At 52.5% G+C, this 21,443-nt stretch overlaps 2 protein-coding genes across 2 annotated transcripts in view; one reads left to right on the top strand and one right to left on the bottom strand.

Moving 5' to 3' along the window:
• POU6F1 (POU class 6 homeobox 1) overlaps window positions 1-21,443 on the top strand; it is a 224,966-nt gene that overhangs the window by 138,215 nt on the left and 65,308 nt on the right. The window lies entirely within an intron of this gene.
• Window positions 1,452-20,855, bottom strand: SLC4A8 (solute carrier family 4 member 8). The gene is made up of 25 exons (XM_075525333.1): window positions 20,718-20,855; window positions 15,346-15,427; window positions 14,508-14,642; window positions 13,913-14,048; window positions 13,526-13,686; window positions 12,413-12,601; window positions 12,126-12,214; window positions 11,836-11,993; window positions 11,377-11,464; window positions 10,731-10,877; window positions 10,475-10,566; window positions 9,816-9,990; window positions 9,545-9,678; window positions 8,398-8,643; window positions 8,188-8,293; window positions 7,108-7,269; window positions 6,312-6,425; window positions 5,800-5,961; window positions 4,956-5,207; window positions 4,117-4,185; window positions 3,399-3,572; window positions 3,173-3,310; window positions 2,628-2,725; window positions 2,008-2,112; window positions 1,452-1,760 (listed from the first exon to the last, which is right to left on the bottom strand). Exons 1-24 carry the CDS (start codon window positions 20,760-20,762, stop codon window positions 2,025-2,027), a joined length of 3,240 nt encoding a protein of 1,079 aa, XP_075381448.1. The 5' UTR covers window positions 20,763-20,855; the 3' UTR covers window positions 1,452-1,760; window positions 2,008-2,024.

Below are 21,443 nucleotides of genomic sequence, written 5' to 3'. Positions count from 1 at the left end.
GAGGAACAGCAGCAAGAAAACCCAGGCTTTGCTCCTTTCCCTTCCTCCAAGCCTTTTTTTTTTTGCCTCCCCTCCTTTTCGAAGAGCTAAACCACTTTCCTCCCCCTCCGACAGTCACCATGCCACGCTGGCAATAGTCAAACTCCAGTTTGCAAAACCCCATCCCGTAAAAGCCGTCTGACTTTGGCCCTGCGTGGCAATGTACTGCTTTCGTCCTTACAGAGCAATTCTATATTTTCTTTCCCCCACCCGTCTGCAAGGAGCAACAACTTGCCGTTGGCGTTTTGGGGTGGTTCGATGCACAAAGAGGCTCCCGCAGGAGATGGGACAAGCCGAGGGCGGGAGGGTTCTGCAGCCGTCCCAGCTGGGCAGGCGGCACCGGTCGCAGACACCAAGAGCCCGGAGCCCGTGCCGAGCCCACAGCAAGGGGGAGGGCTGCAAGGGGACCTTTTCTTCTGGCTTGTCCTCTCCTCCCAGGCTCCACGGCCACCCGACTCGACCGCACGTGCCTGGGCTGACACCGCAGCCCAAGGACCCCCCAAAAGGTGAAAAGAGCAGGAGAACCATCTCTGCTTAACAGCTTCTTCCTGCAAAGCGGCAGGGAAAGGGAGGAGGAAAAAGCATCTTCCCGCTTTCCTCCCAGCTTGTCCCACCCTGCGAGAGAAAAGACTTTGCAAGGACAGGGGAGAAGAAGAAACTACAGAGTCCCAGGGAGGTAAAAGGAAGGAAAGGGGAGGAAGAGGGGAGGGGGCAGCCCAGGGGCGCAGAGCCCCAGCTCTCACCCGGCCGCTCCCGTGCCCACAGCGTACTCAAGGTACGCAATTTCGAGTGCTCCCTTATATTCAGTTTACAGCCAGGGGACAAGAAGGTGGCATTTCTGCATTTTGCAGCTTCCAGGCTGATGGCAGAGCCAAAGTTTAGGAAAAAAAAGGGGAAGGGGAAAAAAAAAAAAAAGGGAAGGGGAAAAAAAAAAAAAAGGGAAGGGGAAAAAAAAAAAAAAGGGAAGGGGGAAAAAAAAAAAAGGGAAGGGGGAAAAAAAAAAAAGGGAAGGGGGAAAAAAAAAAAAGGGAAGGGGGAAAAAAAAAAAAGGGAAGGGGGAAAAAAAAAAAAGGGAAGGGAAAAAAAAAAAAGGGAAGGGGAAAAAAAAAAAAAGGGAAGGGGAAAAGGGGGGAAAAGGGAAGGGGAAAAGGGGGGAAAAAACTGGGGTGCAGGGAGCAAATGCTTTTCCTTCGCCTTAGCTCGGACGCTCTTTACGCTGCCCCGCCGTGCAGGGCATCCCTCTCGTACCAGTAAGAGACAGAGTGAATTAAAGCGAGGACCCCAAACCAGACCAAGAACCTGGTCGTGATGAAGGAGACAGTGGAGAATGCGTCAAATATAAGAGAAAATTATTTTGTACATTCAGAGTTTATATTTGGAAAAAAGAGAAAGGAGAGGAGAAATTAGATATTAAAAAAATAGCACTGAATGATAAAGCGGTAGCAGTCCCTCTACCACTACGAAACCGCAACAACACACGCACGTACACACGGAGGCTGAACGACACCGAACTCCCATTGACTGTGATGTGCACCTCAGTTTGCTGGTCTAGAGATACGGAACGCCTGAAGCACACCAAGGGTAACTGAAAACATCTGCATGGCTTTAATGGGAATCCTCCAATCGAAAAAAAAGCGGTCTCTCCCTGTGTCTGCGTTGGCACGTCCCTGAGTCACGTTCTCACTCCTCTCCTTCAAAGTCAAGATTCCTAAACGTGAAAACTGGAGGGGAAAAAGAAAAAAAGGGGGAGAGCATCATCAGTGGAAGCCCTGCCGGCTGCTGCTGATTCAGCCCCCTTTGTGGGACCAGCCCAGCAGAGACGAGCCGGTTTGCACGCCTCAATCCTCGCTGCCTGCTCCCGGGGACGGGCAACGTTTGCTCAGCGTTGCCGGCCAAAGCACGGCAAAACCGTAGGCGCGCACCGTCACCTGCGGAGGAGCGCGGTCACGTTCACGTGCAATCCTTTACCTCTTTCCTCCCCGGATTCAGAGTGTTTCTGTGTTCATAGTGAGAGCCTTCCATACGGTCGTTTTCGACATTTCATCCGAGATATTAATCTCGGAAGGATCAGCCCTGCAATAAATATTTTACATAGCAATCCGTGATTATGGGAACCGATGCCACCAAGTGCAGCAGCAAAGAGGAACAGGGGGGCCCGGAGAATCAAAGCTCAGCATAAGCACGGGAGGTTTTGCTGGATGAGGAGTTTTGGGAGGCAAGCCTGGGAGCTGCAGAGCAGCAGCTCCGCTCAAAGGCTCTTGCTGGTGTGGAGCCCTGGAGCGGGCTTCTAAGCCACTGCTGGTTCAGATCACGCATGCAACTCCTCATTTTTAAGTATGAGGATCTCCAGCTACCGTAAAGTCACTGACGACGCAAGTTTTTGGGGTCAAACGCGAGTTGTGCAGCCACTCTGCTTGGAGGCAGAGCCCTGCGATCGCCTCCTGCAGCCCTGCCCATAAATTTGATTTTCCCACCAAGGTGACTGCTGGTTTCTAAGGGATTCTCAGTAAAGATGCAAGTAGAGAAAATTGTGCCGTACACCTTCAAACGAATCCTGCCGGGGGTCCTGGCACTTGGTGGGGCTTTACCTGTCACTGTTTTGCTTTGGGATATCCAAGTTTCTGGTCTTCCCCAGTTTCAGCTGAACTGAATTTGCAGCAGCAGCTTCCATCATCTTCTGGGACTCCTGACGTAAAAAGGGACAAATCAAGTTCTTCGTCTTTGAGCAGAGATCAACTAAACACCCAGCAAAACCATTGCACGCCGCCCTCTCCTCCTGACCCTTGGCAGCTTTAGCTATTAGTGCAGCAGGGTAAAGACCTTTCACTCCAAACATTTTGGAGGGGTTAAAACCACCGTTAGGAGCAAATTTTTCCATTCTAATAATCATCATCATCATCATCTTTATTATAAATGACTCATTTACAAAGTTATACCTCTTTTCAAGTGTTAAACTCACTGCTAATTTAGGGGAAAAAAAAAAAAAGCCTGGATCCCACATCCTAACGGTTATTAGGATCTGTTTCTATTGAGTTCTGGTCTTCCCCCAACATTTAAAGGCAAGCTGTGATAGAAACAGGCGCTCTCACAGACTGAGGGAGATGTCCAGCCCCGAGCCCCCAGCAAGCTTTACCTCTTCTTCTTTGGCTTCATTTTTGGCATCATCCAACTTCTTCTTCTTGCTTTCTGGCATAAGGTCATCCAGAAAGCTGAGCTCTCGCTTCGAGAAGCAGAAATCCATCACTTTCCGGACAAAGACGAGAGCCAAAACCTTCACGAATAAGAGGGAAGATGCGGTGAGGCCAGAGCTGATGCTACATCTCCCTCCCATCCCGCTGCCCAGCGGCACCAGCTCTTACCATCATGGGAAAGATGATGGCGGCACGGGACACCTTGATGCCCCAGAGCAGGACGAGGCAAATCAGCTGGATCATGGTGAAGAAATGCACCTTTCGCAAGGGGACGTGCCGCAGGTAGATGAAATCCGGCTGGTGTTTCGCTGGCATCCAAAACAGCTTCAAGCGATCGAAGAACTGCAAAATAAAAGTGGAAAAGTTGCCACCTTGTGACTGCAGGAAGTTTCTGGCCCTGTCGAGATATGGAGGGAGCTCGCAGGATCTCGCTTGCAATGAGAAATCGTGGATCCCACCGCGTTCCTCCTGGGAGCAGCGCCCATTTCCCTTTTGCTCCATCTGTAAACCAGCTTGCCCCCGAGAGCTGCCCACCCAACTGCAATTATTCCACGTTATTCTATTATTAGCATTTCTTGGCCCACTGAATCCCCCAGCAAGGATTTCCACCGGTGGTAGAAATTGTCTTCCCTTTGCATGAATCCCCCCATTTTCACGTAACCAAACACTGACCTGCCCCAAACCATGAGACAGAGAGCGCTGAACTTGCCTGGTCCTCCCAGCCCTGTCCACCTCCCGTGCCTCCACCGATCTTTTTCTTACACAAAATATTTTCATTGCTTGCTTTCGGAGAGGTTTTTTCCCATGCCACTGCTTTTTTTCCTGCTTCTACGGAGCTGAAATACCAGGGAGCAGACATGCTGCACGCTGTAAAAACAGTCCGTACCTGAATTCCTCTGAGCGACGACACACCCATGTAGAGAAAGACTCCATAAAGCACAGGCATTGGTATAAACTGAAAAAAGAATGCAATAATTTAGTTTTTTAAATTGCATTTTCAGTATTCCCACTCTCTTCTTTAGCCTAAAATTGCCTAAAGCTTTCCAGTTTCCACAGGGTTAGAGGTGTGGGGGGGTTAACCAGTAGAGATTTTATGCGTGCGAGTGAGCTAATGCTCTGCTCTAGGCTGAACTTTTGAGTTACATTTCATCAGAATAATCCTATTTTCCAGAAAGGTTGGAGGAAAAACAGGCGATTTCCCCCGTGCTACCATATGCCGCATTCTGTGACAGTAGAAAAACATTTCTACATATTCTTGCGGCAACACGCAAAAGCGACGTGCCTCCTTTTAGCCCCAAAATGAAATGACTTTGTGGGAGGAACGTGCAAGGAAGCCCATGGGGATGATGTCAGTGTGTTTAGCTACTGGGAACGGCTGTTCTGAGGCATTTGGGGGAGCAAATTGCAACCAATAAAGTGCTGCCTGTTTGAAAGAGAGCAGATGTACTGGTCTGAATAAGCTTAATGGTAACCCATAAACACGGGTGGGCCTGAAAGACACCTGAAAATCAAAGCAGTTGTCTTGCTCGCTCGCCTCGAGCACAACCCGGGGTCTGAAGGGCTGGAAAGCGTAACCGAGGCTGGCTCCCACCGTGGGTCAAGCCCCAGGGTTTGGGATCACCTCCTCCTCCGCTCCACAACTACTCAGGCCTGGAGAGAGGGGACTCTTTTTGTATAACCTCCCGAAATCTCGTGGTTGCCGAGCGTTTTGCATTTTCCTCTTACCTTTAACACAGAAGTGAAGAAGACAGAGCAGCCCATGAGCACAAAGATCATCAAGCCAGTGACTCTCTGCTCTCGTATCCCCAAAAACTTGGGTTGTTCCCCGGGAGCTGAGCAGTCAGACTCTACTTTGAGGCTATTCACGTGGGTGATGGACAGGACAGTCGCAGCCACAAACCAGGGCAGCCCCATCACAGAGCACACCCCGAGCATCACAGCCACCATGAAAAGGTCCAGGTGGTACCCACAGCCCTTCTGCAGGGAGCAAAACAAGAAACAGAGCATCCCACAGCACAAGAGCAAGGACATCGTCACAAGTCAGACTCAAACCCTACTTGAGCTCAGGTCAACTTCTTGAAAATTTAAAACAAGAACTGGGATCAAATAAGGATGTAGCCAGCCTTTGCGCAAGCACCTTGCATGAAAATCCGGCCGGAGTTTAGACAAAGTGGAGTTGGAGAGTTTGTGTGATATCTACTTCTCAAAAAAAAAAGGGCTATTTTTTTCATTCATAAAGAAATTTCCACCACTAGCAAGTAAGATGCGAGTCTGAGTTATCCCTGGCAGCTCATCAAAATGATTTGTTCCCCCAGCTGCTGCTGACATTTTAAAACAAAAAGGCTCTTCTATATCGCTCTAGGATTAATTTCCTGCTCCAAAAGATTGCTCATCTGAACACCCCTGTCGTTTGCTCCCCGCGTCATCGCTAATCCAGGAGAGCAACCTGCCACGCAGCCTGACGTTGTCCCAAACCAACGCCTTCACAAAGCATTTGGAATAGGAGCTTCTCCCCATACCTGCAGCCTGGAGTGCGTTGGGGACGGGGTCATCTCTTGCAGCCCCTTACCTTCAGCCTGTGCTCCTTCCTGTTCACAATAACGGCAGTGATCTGCTGGTCCATGAATATCAAGATGGTGCAGAGCAGAGCTGGGATGAGCGCAGCCAACACCGTCCACCAAGGGTTGGGTCCTATGGGGTTGATGAACCACCCGCGGTCGTCTCTGGTAGGCTGCAACAAAGCACACGCATCAGCATCGTCGCCCAGCCCAGCCACTTCACTGGCTTTGATCTTCCCCTCCATCCCTGTGTCAGAACATCTCCCAGCCCTGGCTTCATGTCACCCTCTCCCATGGGGTTCAGCAGTGCCAGTGTCCTCTTTGCAAGCACCTATAGATACTTCTCCTGTAGGTATCTAGTTCTGGGGCTGCCGTCTTGTTTCCAGAAGGAAACAACGCATTTGGAGGTGGAAGAGGAGATCGTCACACCACCAGCATCTCCTCCAGGCTCAGCCCTGCCCCGGCATCACCTTGTGGCATCCCCAAGGGCTGAAACCAGCTCCATGCCAAAACATCCCATTACCTTGAACATATGGGGGACGTGGAGCTTCGGTGATGGGATCCCAATCATGAAGTCAATGAGCACCATGATGACGATGGTGAGGAAAACAGCAAAGTCACTCACTGTGGACCGTACCTGGGGCAAGAAACCAGAGTTGAAAGGGGCATCGCAAACGGGGCCACAACATGAGATGGAAAAGTTAGGGACATCAACAACATTAAGGCTGGTTAACAAAATCCCACCACTCTGAGGACATGCAGCCAAATCCCTTGGTTAGATACTGTTGCTGTGTTTGTCCCTGCGAGATCTGGTCAGACAATAAAAAAAAGTTTAATTAGGTGGAAAAGGGTTGTTTTAATTCAAACCTTAAAAAAATATTAAAAAATAAGGAAACAGATGTCTGCCACTACCGCCACACTCACAGCTAAAATGGGAATAAGGCACTGAGGCATCATTTGCTCCTCAAAAGGAAGAAACAGTGTCTTTTTCTATGGCAGCTCCTCATTTGAATCAACTTTCCCCTTGAGCACATAATGCACAGAAGGCGGAAAAAAAAAAAAACCTTTGGAAGACCTGATTTCCCACTGCCTGAGCAAAAAAATCGCTCTGGGGCAGGTCGTGAGGCAGGCGGGAAATGCTACGATAGTTTTGCACTCATGGAAATGAGTGAGGGACATCCAAGCTAACGGAGAGCTTGGCCTTCAAGGTCAACGTTTCCCAGCTTGCCCAAGTGGTGGCAAATACTGCTTAGTGCTCCAGGAAAGCCTTTTTGGGAAATGAATGTGGAGACTGCTGCTGGGCACCACCTTCTACCTACTCTGGTTGGGAAGTAACGGCTGGTTTTAAACTTCTTCAATAAGCTCGACAGGACAAAGGTGGAGAAGAAGAGGATGCAGCACCAGAAGAGGACATTAGGCGCGTAGGGGCCATTGCGTCCACAGGCAGGTCCTTGAAACTCTCCACGCAAATACCGACATTCCTGGAGAAACAGAGGGTCAGGACACAAAGGCAGTGCACGTGCAGCAAGGAAACCTCAGATCACTAGGGGGTTTTGAGGATCTTGGACCAAGACCCATGACCTTGTGAGTGCTGCTGCTGGAGGTTTAGATTTAATGAGCAGCAGCAGCTGAACGAGTGACACATCGAACTACACAGAGGAGAGTGGAGAGATGAGATGTGATGGGACACCCTACCACAGACCCATGGCACATCCTCCGCTTGAATGGCAGGTAACCATGGCTGAAGACAACACCAGAGGGGAAGGAAACGCTGGAAACTCTTGGGGATAGAGAAAGAGGCAACAGGGAAGGAGGGCTAAGACAACCGTGACAGGAAAGAAGAAGAGACAAATCGTCCCTTCCCAGTGGAGGGCTCAGAGGACGTGGCCAAGGGCGCATGAAGATGTCTATAAGAGCCTCCCATCCTACGCCTGGGCTCTGCTTCCAGCCACAAGAGCCTGAGAGGCTGCTCAGACGTGCAAATTTACGCACGTACTTTCAGACAGCGCTGAGTAAGAAAGCAAGGCCTGGATTTATTAGGAACCAATTAAGGAAGCCAATTACTACCTTCAAGCATGAGCTTAAGTCCTCCAACTGCTACAATAATCAAACCACCCACTTAACCTTGCTCCCGGCCAGAAATATTGTCCTGCAACAGGGTTGAGGAGGACAGTTATTAGCCACAACGCTGGGGACAAGGTGGACTGGACAGGGTGGGCTCTCCTTCCCAGGACCAAGCAGGTTAAAACCACACGTTAGATTTAAGCAATGACTTTTCAGAGCAGCACTAGCACAGTTTGAAGCCCATCATCACCTGAAGGGCTCCGAGTTTTGCACCACGCGAATGTCCCCGGACCCCGTGGCCACGGCACGAGGAAGCAGTGGCTGGGGGCACTTACTGTCACTGTGAGGTTTGCCCAGTTGATGCCAGACACGTTGATCTTGTTGCTCTCCCAGAAACGCAGGGTTTCGTTGCTGCGATGGGTCGGCGCCTCACACTTACAGCTGGGAGGAGAGAAGCCAAGACAGGGGTAAGGGAAAGGCGATGGAGGTGCAGCCCTGAGCTCCTGCCAAGGGGCAGCAGCGTTTTAGGAGGGGAAAAAACCCACTAGTAGATGGTGAGGAAGTCGAGCTTGCTGTGCATGTGCACAGGGTAGGTCTCTCGCAGGTGACTCAGCTTCTCTAGAGCCTCATAGATGAAGATGATGCAGATGAGGGAGGCAAAGGCTTCTTCGGTGAAGCGGGTGATGTAGCACACCAAACAGCTGGCATCAGTGGCCACCAGCACTATGCAGAAGAAGGCAGTCCACAGCCCGATGCACACCCGCAGAGAGAGATAGGAGAGCGCGTACTCCCTGGGAAACCAAAATAAAATGAAGGGCGGGAAGGCCAGCAAGAGGCTCCGAGCCGTGCCTTCCTTCGGGCAAAATTGGGAGCAATTCAGGAGCACGTCAAGGCTGCGGATGGTAAATGCAGTTTCCACGTACTACTACAGACAGCCTCGGGGCTGCGGTGCAGGGTGTGGACCCGCAGGAGGAGAGGCCAATTATTTAATTATCATTATTTAGCAATTATCTGGTGTTAACACCTTGGAAGCTAATTGAGGTCAGGTCCCTGTTGTGGAAGGTGGTGTTCTCCCACATCACCCTGATATCCGAACACCAAAATGGGCTGGGTTTGCACCCAGTCACCTGCTACCAGCAAGCTGGGGCTTAATAATAAATTTAAATTGCAATAAGGGTGGTTCATCTCACACCACCGTCATCACAACAAAAGGACTGTCATGGAAAATAGCCATTTCACAGGAAAAGCTCCTACTTTTTCAATAAAACCATCAAAACGCAAAATATTTCAGCAGAAAGCTATTTGGATATTTGGGCAAAATATATTTCCACTTCCAGCAAAAATCAGGCTAGAAAGTGCCTGGTTTTGTACTCAGAGGAAAGCAAATGTTCCCTCATTCCCAAACCAGAGTGATTTGTCTCATCTTCCTTGTGCAGCCCATCTTGGGCATCCACATCCTTGTGGTTTCTCCTCCTCCTGCTGCTTCGCTTTAACCCTAAAAACCCCAAACAACCCCCTGCACCCTTCAGAGACCAAAGGCTCTTGCACCATCACGTACTAAAGCAGCAGCGTGCGATGTCTGTGACACAGAAGACAACTTAAATCTAACAACCACCGCTAAGAAAAATGTAAGAAAAACATCACTGCCTTCTGCAGGCTCTCGCAGCACCCAGCCACGGCTGCCAGCCTTACTTGCAGAATTTGTAGAGGATCTTCTCGAAGACAAGGACGGGCCCGGTGCTGCCGAGGATGGTGAGAGGTTGGCCAGCAAAGAGGGAATACACCACGCCCGTCATGGATGCGCCCAGCAGCGACTCCATGGCACTCTGTCCAGGGAAGAGAGGCAGCAGTGAGTAAATAAATGGGGGGGGGGACGACACAAAACGAAGCCAATTCACTGCAGCAAGGACTTTTGCATGAGCTTTATGCTCCCCCATGCCACCCAACAGAGAGAGGTGCTCACTATGTGGCCGTTGGTCGCCTCCCCCAGCAGTCCCCCGAAGGTGATGACAGGGGACATGCAGGCACAGTAGAGGAAGAGGAAGGACGCCAGACACTGCAGGCTCAGACCATCCCGAAAGTCGCTCCAGAACCATGGGGCTTTTCGCTTCACATCCAGGATCAAACCTCCAAAGAGCCTGGAGGAAGGAAAAAATATAGGCTGTTCTCCTGGAAGACCACATTGAGTTTTCTTTGCTGCAAAAGGACAATCACAGGCACAGAAGAGCTTTCGTTGCTAAAAAGCAGCAGTCTCCTTCACCCATTTTATACCCAGTAGAAACTGAGGCACACACAAAAACCCTCCAACAAAAAGAAAAAGGACCTAACCTGAGACCCTGTCCCCTCTTATTGCAACAGGCCCTCGCTTTGAGAAGCATCAGAGCTCTGCCTGGAGGTATTTGCACATCCGCTTCCACCCCAAAGCAAGAAACCCTGTGCGCAATGATGCCGTGGCTGAGCCCAGCCGCCCAGATCTCCCACCTGCCCAGCCCAGGGGACCAAGCTGACAGCGTGCAGCCCCTTCACTGAACCAGCTAACCCCCAAAACCTGCTAGAAGGGAGGTCATGCTCAGATTTTACAGGCAAACAGAAAAAAAACCCCCAAACTATTAAAGCTCACACCTTCCCGTCCGCTCCAGTTCAGGACCACTGTGTTTCTCCGGCTTGCTGTGAGAAGCACTGTCATCGAGAGCTCCTGGCATCTTCCTTTTTTCCTGTTAAAATGGAAATAAGATAAAGATATGTATTTGTAACCACTGGCTTGTTTTGCTTCTGGTCTGGGTACGTGACTGTCAAACTGGGACCTTGTGAATTTGGGCCCCAGCCGCGCTGCTGTCCCGCCCGTCCCCCTTGCACCTCCCTCTGCCGCTGCACCCACCTGCGAAGGGACGTTTTTCGGGGGCTCGATTCGGATCGATGGATCCCACTCTCCTGGCGGCAACACCGTGACCTGATCCAGAAACTCATCGATGCCGGCCACGAGGTCGGCCCGGTTCTTGGCTTTATAGGCAACGTCATGGAAAACCTGCCGATAGGAGACAACCTGGTGAGAGGACAACCCATCTCGGACGTCCTAACCACTGCAGTAAGCTCTTGGCTAAATGCAAGATAATTTTCCCCAAATTTCCTGCTGGAAATGGCAGGAAATATTCCCCCAAAAGGGAAAATCTGTCCATCGTGGTACTTGTAATCATCTCCTCCATGAGGCCCCCCTCCCCCATGGCACACCATGCTTCAAGAGGAGAAGTTTTACTGGCCCTGGCAGTGTAAGCAAACTGGGGGACGGCGTGCTGGGGACCCTGGGGAGAAGGACGAGGTGCAGGATGCACCCCGGGTGGGATTTCAGCCTCCAGGATGTGGGGTGATGCAAATCTGGGTGTTTGCTTTGGGGTGCGAAGGAAGGGTGGGCTCTTTGGAGAGCTGCGGGCAGCTGGGTCAGCAAATCCTCTTCCTCACTACTACAGAGACAGGGAGAGGTGAAGAAAGCCAAAAATGACCCGGAGATATCTCTTATCTCGTCGCACCTCATCCGTCATGATAGTAGCCATGGACCTGCCGATCTCATGGTACTGATGGGCTTTTCCTTCTGGTCCAAGCAAAACAAACAGGAACCTGGGCAAGAAAAACAAAATGAGAGAGAAGAACGTGTCCTTGCTCAAAGGGCACCCAAGGAAATTCCCAGGAGCTCCCAGCCCAGAGCACAGCTCGAGGGGGGACACAGAGGCCCACCGACTCCACGATGAATTTGAAATTAATCAAAACCGATCGCAAATTTAATTTTTGGGCCAACTTTCATTAGAATTGGCCAATGGGTTTAAAAGATACAGCAGGGAAGGGAGAAACGAAGGTGAGGAGATGTGAGTGGGACAAACGTGCTTGCTCCCACTGGCCTTGTTCCCTTGGGACGCCAACTGATGCATGCAATTTGATGTTGGTTTGTTGGTTTGTTTTTTAAATAAAAACTTTGTGCTTCTCATGCAGACCTTGTCGGGATGGGAACTTCTGTCATGCCCGAGAGGAGGACGGCCGGGGTCAGGCGGACAAATGCCACGATGGGTTGGTGAAGGAAATCCAGCTCTCCTACGAGCACGTTGGACGCTTCAGCCCCGGTGGGAATTTTCTTCATGAAGTGCAGCTCCGCCTGGGCATGACAAGCGATTTTCAGGCAACTACCCCGAAAGCAAAGCCCACAGCACCCTGCAGCACACTCTGCAGCCAAGTTTACAAGAGCAAATCTGGCCTTAAAGGCGTAAGAAAGCTACAAGTGTCTCACCTTGCTTAAATCCATTGCGCCGGTCTCGTGGTTCACCCCATTTTTAGCTTCTGCAGTGGTGGGAGAAGGATGAGGGGTGAGTGTTTGGGCTGGTAGGAAAAAGAAAGACACTCAGAAAGACGGACAAGGAGCAATTGGGACACTTCTCCTTCGCCAGGACAAGTCTAATGGGGCCAAAGCCCTGCAGAAACCCTCACCTGATGCCAAAGCCCTGCAGAAACCCTCTCCTGGTGCCAAAGCCCTGCAGAAACCCTCACCTGATGCCAAAGCCCTGCAGAAACCCTCACCTGGCTTGTCGAGGAGGTGCGGGTCTGACTGCTTCTTGCTCACATCAGCAAATGAGCGGACGATGGGGAGAAGGTTGTTCCTTTTCTTCTCGTTTTGATGGTGATGCTTCTTCAAAAGGACTTCTCGAACTTTCGCCCGCATGTGCTCATCAAACTCCGTGGACTGTTCTTGCTGGCCCAGGATCATATCTGGGGATGGCAGAGGGAAATGAAGCCGTCAGAGCAGAAGCCCCGCCAAGTCCCGACCCCCGAAGCCCCTGGGGAAGGCTGCGCCATGCAGGATACCCCAGCGCAGGCTCAGCCCTGCTTAGCGAGACATTTGAATACAGTTCAGCCTTTGCAGCAAAAGCAAGAATTTTCTTTTGCTAAAAAACATCATCAAAGTGCTTATTCATCACTCCGCGAAGATAATTATTTCCCATTCTAAATAATGCCATTTTCTTGCCCAATCTGGCCTTTCTGACTCTACACATTTAACCAAATTATAAGCAATCTATAGCACAGACTTTCCCACAGTTTCCTTGGCCGATCAACTGCAATTTGCCGAGCCCAGGGAGAAATGTGCTAAGAATGGCTCTGACTTCTCCAGCTTTTGAAAGGGCTGAATGGAGACCTACTAGTCAAAGATAATTTCTCCAAAGCTGCTTTTTCAATTAACTTCAATTATCTTCCCCACAGAAATACACTGCTTGGTCATCTGCCAGATAAACTCTGCCTTTAAAACTCTTAAATCCTGGACGTTAAGGCAAAAGAAAAAAAAAGAATGTGAGGAAATGGCTTGTAATAAATAGTTTATTTAAGAAGGTAAAGCTCTTACGCAGACTCCGTATTTCTAAGAGCTAAGCCCTGACACACACTCTTTTTTGGCTGGAGAATATTCTCTAATCACTTCTCTAACCTCACAAATTGCTTTCAAAAGGATCCCATATTGGAAGAAAGAGCTGGTGTGACTGTTGCATGCCCAGTCTACATCCAAAACCAACTCACAACTTAAAAACACGGTGGGACTTCTGGAAAAGGACGTGCCGTTAGGGCAGGCTTTGATTCGGGAGTGAAGGGCACCGCGGCAAACCGAGCTCGGCCGTTCCCGGAGGGATGCGGCGCCCACGGTACCTGCAATCTCTTCGACGCTGTTGGCGCAAATGTCCAGCAGCACCGTGCCGTTGATGATGCAGCTCCTCAGCTCAAAGAGGCTGTGCAAGGACAGCGTGGCCACGTAGGGCTTGCTCCAGCGCTCGCCGCCGTCTTCCACGTCCTCCTCAAACTTCAGCCACCTGCAGACATCAGGTGCGATCAGCCCCATTGCAAGAAAACAGCCTCAGCTCTGCAACCCCTTTAATAGAGCTATGGGGTAGCCAGAACCCTCGCTAGGGCAGAAGGCTCCTCGCATCGGCACCTGCAGCTGCACAAGCTTCACGGCCCTGAGAGCGGAAAGCAGAGCCCGCGGCCGCTGCCGGCGCGAGGACTCCTCTCCCACCACAGCCAGCAGCAGGCATTCACCTTGCCGTTTCCTTCCACTCGGCATCTTCACCCTCTTTCACGCAGATCTCATCCAGCTCGGTAAACAAGTCATGCGGGACGTGCTGCTCGTCCTCCTCGGTCCCGAGGATGAACTGCACGCGCTGGGACGGGGTGTCTGGGGGCAGAAGACAAAGCCCCGTCCCGTTACTGCGGCTGAATACGGCCCGTCACGCTCACACGCAAAGCGGCCATCGCATTGGCACCAGTTCAGCCATAAATATTGGGCTGGCCCCTCTCCCCTGGGTCTGCCCGGGTTTGCACAGAGCCACAGAGAAGGAGAAGCATCTTTTCCACCTCTGCATAAGGATGGGCAGCTTTCCTTCCCCACATTTCCATTTTTAAAGCCAAGATCCCTCTAAGGAAGGTGAGCCTTAAATCCATTATGCATTTAACTGCCTTAAAAAAAAAAAAAAAAAAAAGAGAAAAGTTTGGAAAAAGAGAGTCTTGCTAAATAATGCCACTTTCCCTTGGAAGAACAGCAAGTCACTCAAACTAGCCACACGGACCCGCTTGCAGAAGACCCCGGCACCCACGTAGCCCCAAGGAGTTTAGGCAATGCCGCGACGGGACTTACAGCGGTAGCCCTGCTCCGTCGGGGCAGAGTCCTTCTCCCGTTCCCGTTTCCGATGCTTCTGGCTGTGGGGTCGGTGATGCCGGTGGCTCTGCCTCACCAGGGGCATCCGCACGCCCACGTACAGGGTCCGGTGGCCTGCGAAAAAGCAGCATTTGCAGCGGCACTTTCGGCATTGAGGCAACGGTTGACACGGCCGGTGCCTCGCTAAGCCACGGTTAAATCCCAGGAGAAACACCGACTTCTCTTAATCTTGTTTTCACTAGACCTCCTTTTTTCCAAAGCCTATTTTACTCAAACTTTGCAGAAACAGAGCAACAAGTGATGGCTCCGGGTCACCTAAAAGTGCCCTGAAAGTATGAAACCTCTTCTCAAATTCCAGCTTTGGCTGGACAACACTCAGACTTGCTCATTAAGCAGCGACAGAAGGTCATTATTTTTAAAATCTTTGTATGGCACAAGGCAACGAGAGAAGATCAAATCAGTCCCATGATAATGAACTCCAGAACAAAAAAAGAAAATCACATCCACACATGTGCAGCCGTCAAATTATTCTCCTGACCTCTCCAAGCCAGGAGCAGCCTCTGCGAGAAAACAGGCCGTGAATTATTCAGCCCCGTGGCTAAAACTCACACCATGGCCGCCGCAGGGGGCTTTTTCCCTCTGTTTAAAAGCCATAATATTAAAAAATGTGAAAAGAACTGTGCTGCTTTATTAAGAAACATGGCATGTTTTGCTGCACGTGATGTGACACCGAGCAAGGGACATCGTAGGGACTTTGTGCAATGGGAAAACGTGCTGGGCTGGTGGCCCCTTTACCAGGATCGCAGCAGAGACTCACCTTCCAGCTCCTCCTTCTCATAGTGAATATTGACAACGTTGCTCGTTCTTCCCTGGTCAATCACTGCCTCTTCGTCATGTCTCTGTTTAGCAATGAGAAGAAGGTAAAAATTGGGGCTGGGTGTGCAGAGCTCCGGTACCATCCTCCCAGCCAGCATCCCGTACCGTTCCCAGCCATCATCCACCCCTGCATCCGCGCGAGGCCACGAGCATCACGCCTCTGTGCGCCCACTCCAGGCACAGCCCTAAAAACAGGGACTTGTAGAAGGTTTTTCTTCCCACACTCAAATAAAACAGTCCATAACATCACCTATATTGTGTACAATGTGAGTCTGGAAGTATTTACTATGGGGCCAGAGGGCTGAGTGTTTCAGACCGCAAAAAAACCTCCCGCTTTGTTCTTGCGGTTCCTTTCAAAAAAAAAAAAAAAAGAAAAGGGATTTCTGAACGGGGAAAAAAAACCCCAAAACTGCACTTTTGATCACAGCAAGTTTCAGTCTCCAAACGTGATACCTGCAGGACTCACTAGATGGCACTTGGCCACAGGACATGGCCACCAACAACCTCCAAAGGCCCTCGAGAACCTGCAAGGGCGAAGCTGGGGCTTCCCTTGGTGCAAGCGCGCTTTCCACAGAAAACATCATTTTTCTCCTTGCAAAAGCCAAGAGCTGAGAGCTAATGCCCTCCTTGGCTGCAATACCGCTGCGTGAAGAGCATTTGTGACTTAAAAGCCAAAGGAGAACTACAGGAGCAAACTGAAAGAAGTCTTTTTGCTTCTCTTTCCCCCTTGCCACCAGGGCTGGGGCTGGGGATTACCAGGCTGCGTTCAAAGAAACGAAAACCCAACCACGGCTCACGCTGAAGTCGCAACTGCGGCTTGAAGAAGGGCCTCCTGGAAACACTTGATATCTTTTTTTCCCCTCTTTAGGCTGCACTTTGTCTTTACATTGCTATGCATGTCTTAAATACGAAAGGAAATATGTCACCGCCGCTCGGTTTCTCCTTCCTTGCCTGCATGGAAGGTAACTAATCCCAGAAAACCAAAATCTGTTCACCCATGCAAAGAAAAACTCTGCAATGCCTGAACGCCCTTTAGTTTTCATCGGTTTTCAAAGTATTGAAAAATTTCGTTGGTTTTCAAACGGCGAAGGTTTGGGACTATTGAATCGCTGAGGTTCATCTTTGCAAGCCCATTGCTGTCATCACAAAAACCGTTCAAACGAAAAAAATACGCCGAGATTCGCACCCAGTTGCTCGATTTCTGAAACTGAAGTTTGAAGAAGAGCAAAATACTGAGAAAATTTGGGCAACTGGCAGGGCTGTTGGACAAAATTCAAAAAGCAAGAGCTACACCGTGCACTGGGAAACAGCCCAAAACAACCAAAGCTGTAATTTTCAAGTAAAACTTCAACTGCCGCGCTGGCATACGCTGCCCACTTTACTAATGAGGATGCATTAACCATGAAGACTTATTAAAAAAAATAGAGAATAAATAACTTCTTATGATTTAAGCTGCAAATGCTAACGTGGAATCTGCTGCTTATCCCCCAAATTACTGCTTCGACTGAATAGCATCACCCGCCGCCGCACGGCAGCGATGCTCGGGAAAGCGGACGCCTTGTGCTCGCCGGTTCATTTGACGAGCAAGAGGAACAAACGCTCCTGCCTGGAAATGAGTTTGCTGGTCCCTGAGTACTAATTTCAAAGCCGACTTGTTGCTACCTCCCTGCCAGCTCCCGGGACTCGCCCACGTTACCCAGCAGCCAGATTATCACGCGCCTGTGGCTTTCCTGTCCTCGCTCCGATGACAGCCTCCGCCACCCTCCGTCCCTTCTTAGCAACGCATCCTGCTCCCCTCCGGATTTGCCAAAAAAACCCAAACCCCAACCTCGGAAAAGGCACGGGACGAAAGGGCTTAATAAAACCACGTCAAACCGCCATTTAAATAAAATCACCATTCGAATAAAATCGCAAGCTCGAGCGCGTTACGTGGGTGCCGGAGCGGGAATAAACGAAGCGATTTGGGAGGCGCAGCTTGCAAACGCCCCGCGGGCGACCCGGGGAAAGTCGCCTTCTCTCTTAGAAACCGTTTTGCCTCCGTGCTCCGACCAGCGACGCTAAACCTGCCGCCGGCAGCCCTCCCCGCTGCAAAGCATCTCCCCCCGCCCACCCTTCTGCGCCCCAGGGAAACGCCAACGGGATTTCCAGGAGAGTTTTCCCACTCTTTGGGGGATGCCCAACCCCTCAGCAGAGCCCCAGCCGTGCTACTTGTAACTCTTCCAGGAGCGTCATTTTGTAATCCCCATTCCGGTTCATCCTCGCGTCGGTCACGGGATTTGGGGGATGAATGAACCTCCAGATCAATCAGGGGGCCAGATTCCCCCAGGACAGCGGGACAGCCCCGCTGAGAGGAGCTCAGTGGCACCCAGTGCGCACCAACTCCAGAAACACAAAAAGTGACAGTTGATGGAATCGGAACCTATGATGCAGACCCAGGCAGTTATTTAAAGCTACACACCCCAAGACTCTTCCCGCTTGGAAAACTCAGTGGACGGGGAGAAACCAGCTCCGTTTTGAGCAAAAATGATCCGGAATAGAGAAATGGGGGGTAAACGCCGCGTCCTGCCAGGGCGAAAGGCATAAGCAGCGTTTGGGTGTATTTAAAAGCACAAGCTGCCAAAACACAAGTGAGGTGCAAACCGTTGGGAAAATACACGTTATGGGGTGGCACCGATTTTCATCGAAATTTCCTGAAAAAAATCAGGGCATTTCAGGAAGGTCTCGCTTTGGCACGGCCTCCATCCCTTTGGTGCTTCAATAAACCCTCGTTAGCCAGACCAAGTCCTAGCATGGTACGGAAATGTCCAGATAAGCGACATTTTTTACTCTCCTCGCTTCCTCCGGCTATCTCCAGCTCTACTTTATTTTCCAAGCTGAGCTAATCCATCATTTCCATGCCGCAAATTCATTTGCTCTAATGAACTTCCTCCCCGGCGCCGCTCGGCAGAAAGGTTAACTGCCCGGCTTGCCCTGAAAGGTGACACGGGGTGTAAAATAACATGGCGAAGGAAGGTGACACCGAGGTCTAATCAGTTAAAATCCCATCGTGATCCAAGCTCGGATCCCCGCTGCTTTTTTATTATTTAGTATTAAAGCTTCAGGAGCAAACATAGGAGGAAACGGGACAAGTGGGCACCTCCGGGTCCGCGGCAAGATGCTCCGAGCACCCCATCGCTCTTCCCCAGCCATTGCAGCATCCCCGAAATCGCGGCAAGCCTTGCACGGAGATGCCACCGAAGGAAACGGCCCCGCTCAAAACTCACTCGGTCCCAGTTAGGCCACTCGAATAGACGGGGGGTGGTTATTTCATTGAGGAAACTGCTGGAGGAGTTAAGGATTTAATAGAGCTGCGGGGCTGTGGACCCGTGGGCTTGGGATGGGATGGAGCAGGAAGGAGGGATGCCTCTTGGAAAGCAAATTATCCCATCCCAGGATGGGTACCAGCACTTGCAGACGCTTCACCTTCCCTCTCCGTCTTTCTCCGCTGCCACCAGGCACCTGGAAAACATCAGATCATCGAAACTCGGCTGGGAAAGGGGACGCCGAGCTTTGCATCGCTCACTTTTGAGTTTTGGAGCAGCCGGAGTTGTTCCACTTCACTATTTTCTAAGCGAAAAGCTCCAGCTGGCTGCTCCGAAGCTGGTTTTGTCAGGAGGCTGAAAGTAATTATTGCTTGTAAAAATGAAATCAGAAATCGCTGGAGCAAAGGAGAAAGGTCCGTTTCGACACGGCTGCAGTGAACCCCTCCATGTCACGAGCTTGGTGCATCCTCTCTCTGTGTCCACCTCAAGAAAACTTCTCCAAATTATTATTTTACCGCGATTTTTTTGTCCCAGCAGGAGAGAGAGGGCTTTTTGAGTGTCCTGCCTCAGTTTACCTGTCTCATTGCAACTCCTCTGGTTGGGAAAGAAAAATCTTTCCCTGGGGAAGCTTTGGTGTAATTGAGGACGAGGAAAAGCATAAAGCAGAGGTTTCAGGTCCAGCTTTGAGCCCTCCCGGTGACAGGGGAAGGCCGAAAGCATCGCGTGAGCAGGCAAACCTCGCATCCCGGCCCCCTCGTCCCGTTACACGCAAGCAGGACCAGCCACTGCCAGTGGGAGGGAGGATTAATGTAATTAATCTCACCCAAAGTGTAATTAATAATACTGGTCCTGGTGTTATTATGGCATGAGGGTAACAGCGTGCATGGGGACAAACCGGGGGGCTGCTCCAGGGGGGGAGCAGGAGACCCCATCCTCGCCCCTTTCCATCTCCATCCTGCCTGGACGAAGCCACCGTCCCCACGGCTCCGTCCTTTGCTGTCGTGGGGGTCAGCACTGTCCCCCCGTGGGGACCCCTCCGCCTCCTGGCCAGGATTTGAGCTGTGACAGGGACTGGACCCGGGTGCTTGCAACAGGAGGGGACAGGTCTCCGGAGCCCCAAAGTGGGGCTGCGAGGGGGGGACACAGGTCACGGCCGAGCATCACCAGGACGTGACTGTTATCCCTTGCTGGGGGAGACGTAAATTCCTTTCGCTCTTTCCTGTGAGCTGTAATTTCAGGGCAGATTAATTAATTCCCCACCTCTCGTTTGCCACCGAGAGCAGCTCCTCCAGCCGGGTCCATGGGTGCAGCGGGGGGTCGGGCAGGCCCTCCCCGGGAGAAGGAGCTGCTGAAAGAGGGGGGACCACCCAGCTGCCTCCTGCCTGCACCCCAGCACCGGGCGCATCCGTGCAAGCGCCTGGTGGGGACAATAGCTGAGCCCCCCCGGTGACTGGGTGGCGTGGGGCTCTGCAGGGACAGTGGCCTTTGTCCCCCCTCCGAAGGGCCCGCAGCATCACCAGGGGGTCACATCCTCCAGATGCGGAGGAGGGAACAAGGGGGGCCCGGCGGGGACCCCCCCAACAGGCATCGTGCGGGTGCCTTCCTCCCCTCCTCACATCCCTCCTGCTCCCACCCTGAGCACCCCTCGCCCCCCCTTTGCGCCCCCGCCCCTCCGCCTTGCAGATGCCTTGCTGATGCCTTGCCCCCCCCTTCAGAGGCCTGGCACCCCCTCGCACACCCCCGGCACCCCATTTTACAGACACCTACCACCCCCCTTACACCCCCCCCACCTTGCAGATGCCCTTCACCCCCCCCGCACGCCCCGTACGGCCCCCCCGTGCACCCCCCCTTGCAGACGCCTTGCCTCCCCCATGCACCCCCCCCCCGCTCCCCCTGTCCCCCCCCCGCCATCGGAAATGCCGCAGTGAGCAGCCACCGAGCATCCTCCGGCCGCACCGGCGGCACGGCCCGCCCGGGGGTACCGGGCATCCCCCCCGCCGCTGCCCCCCACCTGGTAGCTGAGGATCCCATCGGGCTCGTTGCTGCCGGCGGGCATGGCGGGGCCGGGGGGGCCGGGCTCCCCCCCGGGGCTCGGGGCCAGGGGGGGCCGCAGCCGGCTGCAGCCCCGGTGCCGCTCACACCGGCTCCACCATCTCCCGGAGCCGGGGCCAAACCCCGCCCAGGGCCGGGAGGAGGCGGCGGGCGGAGGGAGGGAGGGAGGGAGGGAGGGAGGAGGCAAGGCCGGGGGGTCGGGGGGGCTGGGAGGCAGCGCCCGGCGAGGGTCCTGCGGCCCCGCTTCGGCAGGTCCCCCCCGGGGCCCCCACCAGCATCTTCCCCCCGGCCTCCTCCAGCATCCCCCCCTCCCTGCTCCCCTCCGGCATCGCAGTGGCCCCCTCCAGAATGACCCCCCAATTCCCCTCCAGCATCACCCCCCCAGCATCACCCCTGATCCCCCCCAGCATCACCCTGATCCCCCTTCAGCAGCACCCCTTGATCCCCTCCAGCATCACCCCCCCAGCATCACCCTGATCCCCCCCAGCATCACCCCTTGATCCCCCCCAGAATCACCCCGATCCCCCCCCAGCATCCCCCCAGCTCCTCTCCAGCATCACCCCTGATCCCCCCCAGCATCACCCCGATCCCCCCCCAGCATCACCCTGATCCCCCCCCCAGCATCCCCCCAGCTCCTCTCCAGCATCCCCCCTGATCCCCCCCAGCATCACCCCTTGATCCTCCC

The sequence above is a fragment of the Mycteria americana genome, chromosome 26 (assembly GCF_035582795.1).
Source record: "Mycteria americana isolate JAX WOST 10 ecotype Jacksonville Zoo and Gardens chromosome 26, USCA_MyAme_1.0, whole genome shotgun sequence".
In the NCBI taxonomy this organism is placed as follows: Eukaryota; Metazoa; Chordata; class Aves; order Ciconiiformes; family Ciconiidae; genus Mycteria; species Mycteria americana.
The sequence above is the reverse complement of the archived record's forward strand: the minus strand, read 5'-3'. Positions and strand labels throughout refer to the sequence as shown.

Coding starts and splice junctions, on each gene's coding strand:
- SLC4A8 (XM_075525333.1), bottom strand. CDS start 20,762: ATGCCCGCCGGCAGCAACGAGCCCGATGGGATCCTCAGCTACCAG. Junction 15,428..20,717: donor ATGGGATCCTCAGCTACCAG/GTGGGGGGCAGC, acceptor ATTGCTAAACAG/AGACATGACGAAGAGGCAGT. Junction 8,294..8,397: donor GACTTCCTCACCATCTACTA/GTGGGTTTTTTC, acceptor CTCTCCTCCCAG/CTGTAAGTGTGAGGCGCCGA.